Raw genomic sequence first — 9,485 nt, 5'->3', positions numbered from 1 at the left:
TAATTGATAAGGTCATTTACAACTGTCACTCACCACTTAGTATTAGCAGTGTGTGATTTATATAAAGGTACATTTAGTTCACTACTGCTGAAGTAGATTTTCCTAATATTGTCAATCTAATTTTTTCCAAGATGCTTCACAGCAGGGGAAAGCTGCAGAATATATAAACCATCGTGATAAATGTTACTCCTATGTCAAAATGTAGAAAAATGTGTTGGTCTATGGGTGCGTACCAAGAGACAACTAACTGCACTAGAGTCGTTAATAAAATGGCCTCTACAATGTTGATATAATTATTAAAGGGACCATCTACAATACAAAAAACAGTCCGTTTTTACAAGGCCAGTCACTGTTTACTCAAGTTAATGGAAATGTCATTTAATGTAAATCAACAGACAATGATTTTACATCGTATTAACAGTGAATTTACCACTTTTTACCCTTACGTGAGGACTTTTATTCTGAAATGTGACCCAGTAATACGTTTTAGTGTGGCTGAAAAGATCCTGGAAATGTATGAAAACGACGTGATAGTGGGGATACGGGGACCAAAATATATGCGCAACTAGGTAAACGGGCAGGATGTCTTCTCATAATGTAAATGAAAACGTTATTTAGCTCGCTATCTGCTAATAAACTGGCAGTTACTACGTAATTTTTACCGTTTTCAATACTTTATAACGTTTGATAGTTAGCCTGCAGCAGCGACAAAGACCTAGTTAGGTAATTGCTGACCTCCCTTGAACTGCAGAAGTTGAGTGTACAATTTGATGCAGGTAAATATGCAATGACTGACCGATTGGAAGTGGTAGTGTTTTCATTTCGGAACTTAGATGTACGAGGGTAATGCCGGTCTGCTAGCTCGTACTAAATCATACAGTACGGTACTTCAATTCCAGGGCGGCTGTTGGAAAATGAACTCTGGACACCGTTGCAAGCTAAGCCAAATTTAGAAGCGTGTGTCTAAACCTCTCTGTCCCTTCGTGAGCAGGCGCAGGACTGAAGCATGGCCTGGAACAAGAGCGCTACCTCCCGCGGTGTCCCGGTGGTGCTGGTGTGTCTCGCTGCTCTGCTACTGGGCAACGTTGTCATCTATCTGTACCTGGACTCACTGCAGGAACGCGGCCACGGACACCCTCACCTGTCTCCTCACGGGGACTGTCGGCCACGTCACTTCAGGATGGCCAACATGAAGAACTGTTCGCCCTGGCTGGAGTGCACGCAAGTGCGCGCGGAGGTCCGCAAGTTGAAAATGATTGGCCAGGGAGCCGTAAAGCAGGTTAGCCACGCAAAAACAGCACTTCTGAGATTCCTCATTTCAGAACTACCCTTTTGACTCACGGCTCTTATGCCATTTAAACACAGACACAAAACATGTCTGGCGTATGGAAACCTGAATACAGTGTTTATTAAATGTCCTGCCTGCTCCCCTCCCCCCCACCCCCACATACAGGTTTTCCTGTCTGAGTGGAAAGGTTACAAAGTTGCACTATCCAAACTGTCCTCCCCGGATTACCGAGAGGACTTCCTCCACGGGGTCTCCATGCTACAGGCACTCCAGGGACCCCACGTGACTGTGCTGGTGGGCTGGTGCCAGGAGGACCACACCCTGGTCACAGAGTACCATCCGCTGGGCCCTCTGCTCAGTCTGGAGGCCGTGCTGAACCAGGACAGGCACCGGGTTCGGGACACGTGGCAGACCCGGTTGAGGCTGGCGCTGGACTACGTCTCCATCCTCCACCACTTGCACACCGGCCCGGCCGGGACCCGGGTCATGTGTGACTCCAGTGACCTGGAGAAGACCACGTCGCAGTTCCTGCTGACCAGCGACTTCCGCCTGGTGGTCAACGACCTCGATGCCCTGCCGGAGGTTGGGGCCCCTGGGGGTCCGCTGGTGAAATGCGGCCACCGGGAGCTGACGGGGGACTTCGTGGCACCGGAGCAGCTGTGGCCCCACGGCAAAACACGCCCGTTTTCTGACGAGCTGATGCCGGGGTACGATGAGAAAACAGACATTTGGAAAATTCCAGACGTGACACGTTTTCTGATGGGGAGGGTGGCGGGAGGTGACATAGCCCACTTCCACCTCTTTCAGATCCACGCGGAGTGTAAAAGGAGAGAACCCCACCTTCGCCCCTCCGCAAAAGATGTCCTGAGCGTGTACAGATCCGTCTACTCCACCATGACGAGGGACAGTCCAGGCCCTGGTGGCTCCAGAGACATGCTTTAACTTTCTCTTTGTACTGACAAGAAACTGGGTGTTGTGATAAATAAAATATGTTTGTTTACCATTTGAGATGTTACCGTTTAACTATTGAAATTAGTTGTTTACTTTAGGTTTTTCACACATTTTTCTGGATGCCGTTAATTTGTGTTGAAATAATCATTGGTGAAAACGGCCCGGCCTCCAGCACAGATGGGGGCGCCAATGTACCCGTTAAAAGAAAAGGCTGGCGCACCATAAAGGAATTCCCTTAAACATGGTTCGGCAACTGTTATAGACACGACACTACTTTTACATAATACCCTTCTTGCTCGTGCCTGTTTGGGGTCATACTTAGTTCTGCAGTTTAAATTATGTTTGCCGTCAGGAGTGCATTCCGCCTGGGTGCAAGAATCACAAGAATTTCAACTGCTGTTTCAAGACGAGGATGCGCTGCTGGTCTTCCAGTTGACGACATCGTCAATGGGCTTACTGAGGAACAGATACAGGTGAGATAAAGTTGGCTAGACTCTCGTCTAAAGTGTCAAACGCTGAGCTTTAACTGCAACAGCCATATAATTCCCAGGCAGAATAGAAAGTCGGTATGATTCACTTTCACGAAATAACAAAACCGAAGTGTCAAGGACGAATAACGTTGAAGGCCAACACGACTGATTCTGCTAGCCTAGCCAATAACATTGACATTACTGTTCGGGATAGTGTTATAGATAACCTGCCCAAACCAGAGCTAACTAATTTTGTTTGGACCTCAATGCTGCTCGTTTAGCATACTGACCCGCAACGTCACAACAGCCCACCAGACTATCGTTTTTGCGTCTTTCTGGACTATGCAGGATAAATGTTAACTTACTTTTAGGTTATGAGAACATATTCAGAGGACAATGCCTACTGGAGGTCTTGAAGGCATTGTCCTCTGAATATATTCTCTATGCTGGTAAGAAATCGTAAGGCTGCCTGGAGTGGGATTCTCTGAATATGTAATTGGGTGAAAGTTTACGCATGCGTGTGACGCTGTTTTCACAAAAATCAGGTGTTTTATAGTATTGATTAATTTGAATACATCGTACCAAATTTGTTAAGATGCTACACATTTCTCTGGACGTGTATGTGCAATGAATTATGTACATTGTCACCGCTTGTTTCCTATTTTGTCCAGCTCCGACAGACCATTCGGCGGTTCCTAACGGAGAAGCTGGCACCCGTTGCCAATGAGATTGACAAGAGCAATGAATTTGTTGGAATGAAGGTGAGAACAAATCTATTCAAATAAAGGCTCGTTAGAAAACTAGAAAAGCCCTACGTACCGTGTGTGTGTGCGCAATTGTCGAAGCGGCAGGTAGCCTAGCCATAGAGCGTCAAACCAGTATTGCATATAAACAGAATGACATGCACCATAATTACTTTTAGTGATCTGTACTGCTAATCCACCCCAAAATAAGTCCTGGTTTATGACTGCTCACTTGTTGTGTTTTAATGCAGGACTTTTGGAGGGACATGGGTCACATGGGCCTCTTGGGAATCACTGCCCCACGTAAGGCATATTGTGTTCACCAATGGCCAACCATTTTATAATTAATCAATGACTGACTGGACAAATAATTTGTCACTATAACTATGCCTCCCCCCCACTCCCAAGCGGATTATGGCGGCTCAGGATTGGGTTACCTAGATCATGTGATAGTGATGGAAGAAATCTCACGAGTGTCCGCGGCCGTCGCCCTCAGCTACGGGGCCCACTCAAACCTCTGTGTCAATCAGATGGTGCGCCACGGCAACACAAAGCAGAAGGAAAAGTACCTGCCCAAGGTGAGTATTACCCTGTCGCGTTCTGTACCGTGCCTTCACACGACCCTGACAGTCGGGCCCTGCAGCAACCAGCCTCATCTGATCTTTCCGACATTGTTTTCCCCCAGCTCATGTCAGGAGAGCACGTGGGCGCTTTGGCGATGAGCGAGCCCAACGCCGGGTCCGATGTGGTGTCCATGAAACTGAAGGCCCGGAAAGAAAGTGAGAAACACCACTTCTTTGAACCCCCCTCCCCTTAAACTCTTGTTTTCTCACACACCTAAGTGGCGTCATCATCATCTGAAACCGATGTCCATCTCAACTGTGTGTGTGTGTGTGTGTGTGTGTGTGTGTGTGTGTGTGTGTGTGTGTGTGTGTGTGTGTGTGTGTGTGTGTGTGTGTGTGTGTGTGTGTGTGTGTGTGTGTGTGTGTGTAAAAGGTGACCACTACGTTCTCAATGGTGGCAAGTTCTGGATCACCAATGGGCCGGATGCCGACGTTCTCATTGTGTATGCTAAGACAGACCCAAAGGCTCACCAAAAAGGCATCACTGCTTTTATTGTGGAGAAGGCAAGTATTTATTGTAGGCCCTGAATCCAAACGCATTCCATCTTCTGCTCCCAAGCTTCACTTCCTATTGATCTGGGCCTGTTTCTCTTCCTTTTAATTATGGAGAAAAAAATGAAATTGATCTTTCCCACCTGAGTGAGTGTTGCAAAGTCTAGGTAACTTTCCCAAGAGGTTCCCAGATTTTATAGTAATCCATTCTGGAGAATTTCATGTGTATTTCCCCCAGTTGGTTTTATTTTTCTCCCTAATGTCTTAGTGTCCAATTTGACATTATTGCTTTGCGTCATCACAGCATTCCCCATGGGCTCTGCAGACTTGCCCGAGTCCTCCAAAGCACGACTGTGCTTCTTGTCACACTGCTAGCTTAAACAGAAATGTGAATGGAACCAACGCGTTTCAAGGAGTGCCCTCCTCCAGCTAATGACCACAATTAACTTGCAAGTGCCCGATATGGCCACTAGAAGTCATTAGAGAAAGACGTAGACCCGATCTGACCATCTCTGCCCCAACCCAAACACTGCCAGGGCTCCCAGGAACATTGGAAGGCTCAGCCACTCGCAACTCGTATTCAGAGACGGATTTCTGAAAGAGACACCTGAATTTTGCACGCCAATTCTTATTATGTTGGTAAACTATGCCTTTCATTGATACAGGGTATGCCCGGATTTAGCACAGCGCAGAAGTTGGATAAGCTGGGCATGAGAGGATCCAACACCTGTGAACTTATCTTCGAGGACTGCAAGATACCGGGTGCGTGTGCGCGCCCGTGCCTGTTGGTCGGTGTGCATGTACGGGCAACTCTCAAAATAACGAGTGTTTATGTGGGGAGTTGGTATATTTGCAGGAACTACACCTGTGTGAAAGCAATTGCCTGCTGTCAATTGTCATGGTTTCTTTATTTGGCTATTGCCTGAATGTGCCTGCTTGAGTATAATACGCGTTACTGATGCCTTCTACTACATGAATGAGTGTTTTAAATTGAATTTTTGTCTTTCGATTGAAGAGGAGAATGTATTAGGCCCTCTCAACAAGGGAGTCTATGTGATGATGAGCGGACTGGATCTGGAGAGACTTGTGCTGGCGTCCGGACCTATCGGGTAGCTATTCACATTTTGGAGTATGTTCTGATAACAGCCCGCTGGGACACTTTCAGGGTGTCCATTCCCGCCCAACAACAAAAATATATTTCCGAAATGTTTCTTAAACCAAGGCAAATAAAAAAACTAAACAGAGAGAGACCTAGCTGGCTTTGATCCAATAGAACATCGGCCCCTTCCTGTTTGTCTGTTTTGCACTGTGAACGTTTATGTTTGGCTGAATGAATTCACCCCAGCATTGTGGTTCTACCCACAGATATATCTGTAGTTATGTTCTTCAGTGTAGAACACAAATGCTCTCCTCTTTTAGCATTATGCAGGCTGTGATGGACTACTCCGTTCCTTACCTTCACGTAAGAGAAGCTTTCGGCCAAAAGATCGGCCACTTCCAGGTGGGATGTCAGTCAAAACCCAACCGTAATCAGGTGCTCTGACAAGAAAGGGCACTCAAAGCACATTATGTGGTGTCATAATGAAGTAATTTTTTTCCTTTCAGTTGATGCAAGCTAAAATGGCTGACATGTACACCCGACTGAGCTCCTGTCGGCAGTATTTGTACAACGTGGCGAGAGCCTGTGACAAGGGACATTTCAGCTCAAAGGTGAGCGGTTTTAAAATGTAACGTAAGGAATGCAATAAGGAAGCCAGTTTGAACGCCACGGTAACCGGTGACATGTGAAGTAATAGAAAAGACTGTGGATGGCGTTATCACGACTTGTCACATTTCTCCAACAGGACTGTGCCGGGGTCATCCTTTATTGTGCTGAGAACGCCACTCAAGTTGCTCTGGATGGGATCCAGTGCCTGGGTAAGAACCACCCAAACGCCACACAGTGACGTTTCCATCCGCGTTGCTAACGGCACCGCTGAACGCACTGCTGTTTTTACGCTTGCGTATTAGCAGTGATATTACAGTGACCGTTGCGTCACCTTACCCGCAGGCGGCAACGGCTACATAAACGATTACCCCATGGGGCGTTTCCTGAGAGACGCCAAGCTGTACGAGATTGGGGCAGGTACCAGCGAGGTGCGTCGGCTCATCATTGGCCGAGCCTTCAATGCCATGTACAAGTAGCCTGTGGAGGCCCGAAGAGAACCGTGTTGCCCAGACGGGCTGGATCACTGCACACCCAGAGGCCTTAAGCGATATGCCGCTGTACGTTCTTTGGTAAACAACAAGAGTTTATTTGTCTGTGCCTGTGGGAGAACACACTTTTGGTTCTCGGTAAAACCTTTTTTTCCACACTGATGAGCCCTTAACTGAAAAGGTTGTGCCAGGGACAGCTGAGACCTTTGTAATATTTGAATAAAATAAATGTGGAGATATAGTCACAGGCATCCACCACAAGAGTAGGACAAACGGTTTGCATTCCATGATGGAAGATTTGTCCATTTTGTACGTGGATCTCTGCCGCTCGTGTTTAGATGAGAAGTCTTCATTTGGTCGCAAAACAATTCCGTAATTATTATTATTATTTCTTTATCTTTACATTGACTCCATTGATAGAAATGCAGAATAGCACTTACACAGCAGAGGGATCTAGCTGTGTTTGGTCATTAAACTACATGTTTTGTTGTAAGCAGTTATTTTTTGCAAGCCGCGGCATTTAAATTATGACAAACTTGATGTTGAGATACCCCTTTTCTGTATGTTACGGTATGTTTTCCTTTTCATTGGTGTTTACTGGGTCTGGGACTGTGATTAAAAAATGTGCTGCAATTAACTTTTAAATCCATTACAGTTTTGTGATGTTGTCTCACATTTGTTCGTATATAATGTTCTATTTACCTACTGGGTATTAAACTGTGTAGAACAGAGAAGCTTGAAGCCAGTTCTTTTTTTTATGCCGCCCTCTAATCAGGAATGTATTTAGACCAGAACTCCAGGTGGGTACAATTTGTGATGAGTTAGAATAGAACTCCTGATGTATGAGCTGAATAACCCTGATGTAGAAACAATGCCCCATGAATTACTGTAAAGAAGTCTACATTAGCATAAGCAATGTGCTGGTACCGGAAAAGCTGTTTTCTTGGTAGGAAATCATTGTTCACTTTAAGAGCGAACATTAAATCGTTAAAACCAAAATCTGCCTGTCAGGGGATTGAACAGAAATTATTTTGGTTTTCATCGTTAGCGTCACAACTTTGTTTCTGGATTTGTGTGGAATAAAAAGGTAAACATTAAAGGTTATATTGTCCATCTTTTAACAACAACAAAGCCGTCACAATTTAAACACCATAAGAGGGTTGAAAGACATGCGCTCTCCAAAGTCTACTGATTTGGGGAATGAAAATGTGAGTTTTCAAATGAAAAGTTAGTGTTAGTTAACTTTACCAAATCCTCAGTAACTCTAAGTTGTTTAATACCACACTCTAATGCTGACCTGGAAGAATTACTTGGATGTCCACTTTTCACTGGAAACATGGGTGAAGACTAAATGTTAGTGCCCCCTTTACAACCGCTTATGCTTCCTAACTGGACAGATTGATATCCCTGAAGTTGACTTGGTGTTGTGCTGTGATGATTGTGTTCCCTTAATTTTTTGGGGCAGTCTAGATTATGGGCATACAGTATAAACAACATTAAAACATCCAGACCAAAATCTAAAAATTAGTTACAATTCTTTTTCGGCCACCCAACCAGCCGCTCTGACAAACATAAGCCTGAGACTAAATCTAACCTACCCCTCTCCTACAAGATTCGGAGCCTGCTGCTTTTTCTACCTGATAATTTATTCCCATCTGTCCCAGGGCTAACTAATTTCCCTAAAAAAATCATTTCTGAAAAATCTATATATGTAATTAATAAATGCACAGCAGGCAGAGAGAGAAAATACGTCAACCTCGGTATTTCAGAAACAGCAATTAATAGTTAGCTCTGTGTTTTACATGAATGGTTGCCTCTTCCTCCATGTTATCTGCCTTACACACACAGCCTTGTCTTCCCCTCTCCTGTTACAATGGCCTTTGACCAGTTCTTTCTCCAAGGGCATCTCTCAGCAGTCTGCACCACAGAAAGTGCACTGGCTATCACTACTGGAGTGCTACTTGCACCGACACCGCTGCATCAGGGGGCGTCAGCTACTTTACACAACACTATTTCAGACCACTCCAGCTTGCTCTTTAGAAATGACTCAGTCCTTGCATGATCCAGATTGCTGAAGGCGGTTTGTATCTGAAGTCTCTAAATAAATTCCCTATAGTTTTTTCCCTCTGGATGAGTGCTACCCTCTCAACCTTCACTTGAAACTGTCCAACTGTCCAGAGGATAGACCAGGGAAATAGTAACACAGACACTTTTTCCTGCACACGCCTATTGAGTTCTTGGTTAATTGAGAATCATAGGATGTAGTATATTCAGTATGTCTAATCGTATAGCATTTTATCAGTAAAAGGTCTTGATTGGTATATACACTCACCTAAAGGATTATTAGGAACACCATATACAAACACTAATACTGTGTTTGACCCCCTTTCGCCTTCAGAACTGCCTTAATTCTATGTGGCATTGATTCAACAAGGTGCTGAAAGCATTCTTTAGAAATGTTGGACAATATTGATAGGATAGCATCTTGCAGTTGATGGAGATTTGTGGGATGCACATCCAGGGCACGAAGCTCCCGTTCCACCACATCCCAAAGATGCTCTATTGGGTTGAGATCTGGTGACTGTGGGGGCCATTTCAGTACAGTGAACTCATTGTCATGTTCAAGAAACCAATTTGAAATGATTCGAGCTTTGTGATATGGTTCATTATCCTGCTGGGAGTAGCCATCAGAGGATGACATGGTCAGGAACAATGCTCAGGT

The 9,485-nt window shown here is 45.1% G+C and overlaps 2 protein-coding genes across 4 annotated transcripts; both read left to right on the top strand.

Annotated features, from left to right (window-relative positions):
* Nucleotides 1–440: 440 nt before the first annotated feature.
* Nucleotides 441–2,296, top strand: pomk (protein O-mannose kinase). Of its 3 annotated transcripts, XM_020054471.3 has the most exons (4): nucleotides 441–776; nucleotides 992–1,279; nucleotides 1,454–1,995; nucleotides 2,096–2,293. In XM_020054471.3, exons 2-4 carry the CDS (start codon nucleotides 1,007–1,009, stop codon nucleotides 2,154–2,156), a joined length of 876 nt encoding a protein of 291 aa, XP_019910030.2. In that variant the 5' UTR covers nucleotides 441–776; nucleotides 992–1,006; the 3' UTR covers nucleotides 2,157–2,293. The 3 variants fall into 3 exon arrangements, with proteins under 3 accessions (XP_019910030.2, XP_010877774.2, XP_010877773.2); XM_010879472.4 differs by having other exon boundaries at nucleotides 441–569; nucleotides 1,454–2,296; XM_010879471.3 differs by having other exon boundaries at nucleotides 442–776; nucleotides 1,454–2,296.
* A 151-nt stretch (nucleotides 2,297–2,447) lies between these two features.
* Nucleotides 2,448–7,860, top strand: ivd (isovaleryl-CoA dehydrogenase). The gene is made up of 12 exons (XM_013137636.4): nucleotides 2,448–2,712; nucleotides 3,381–3,470; nucleotides 3,704–3,755; nucleotides 3,861–4,030; nucleotides 4,138–4,231; nucleotides 4,449–4,579; nucleotides 5,233–5,329; nucleotides 5,583–5,676; nucleotides 5,987–6,068; nucleotides 6,173–6,277; nucleotides 6,412–6,484; nucleotides 6,618–7,860. The coding sequence occupies exons 1-12, from the start codon at nucleotides 2,578–2,580 to the stop codon at nucleotides 6,749–6,751; spliced, it is 1,257 nt and encodes a 418-aa protein (XP_012993090.1). The 5' UTR covers nucleotides 2,448–2,577; the 3' UTR covers nucleotides 6,752–7,860.
* The last annotated feature ends 1,625 nt before the right edge of the window (nucleotides 7,861–9,485 follow it).

This window comes from Esox lucius, chromosome 15 (genome assembly GCF_011004845.1).
Source record: "Esox lucius isolate fEsoLuc1 chromosome 15, fEsoLuc1.pri, whole genome shotgun sequence".
Lineage (NCBI taxonomy): Eukaryota > Metazoa > Chordata > Actinopteri > Esociformes > Esocidae > Esox > Esox lucius.
Note: the sequence above shows the minus strand (reverse complement) of the source record. Positions and strands in the feature narration are given on the sequence as shown.

Excerpts from the sequence above, each read along its gene's own strand:
- ivd (XM_013137636.4), top strand. The coding sequence starts at position 2,578 with ATGTTTGCCGTCAGGAGTGCATTCCGCCTGGGTGCAAGAATCACAAGA. Across the intron at positions 4,580-5,232 it reads CTGCTTTTATTGTGGAGAAG|GGTATGCCCGGATTTAGCAC; the intron begins GCAAGTATTTAT and ends TCATTGATACAG. Across the intron at positions 6,485-6,617 it reads GGATGGGATCCAGTGCCTGG|GCGGCAACGGCTACATAAAC; the intron begins GTAAGAACCACC and ends CCTTACCCGCAG.
- pomk (XM_010879472.4), top strand. The coding sequence starts at position 1,007 with ATGGCCTGGAACAAGAGCGCTACCTCCCGCGGTGTCCCGGTGGTGCTG. Across the intron at positions 1,280-1,453 it reads GCCAGGGAGCCGTAAAGCAG|GTTTTCCTGTCTGAGTGGAA; the intron begins GTTAGCCACGCA and ends CCCCACATACAG.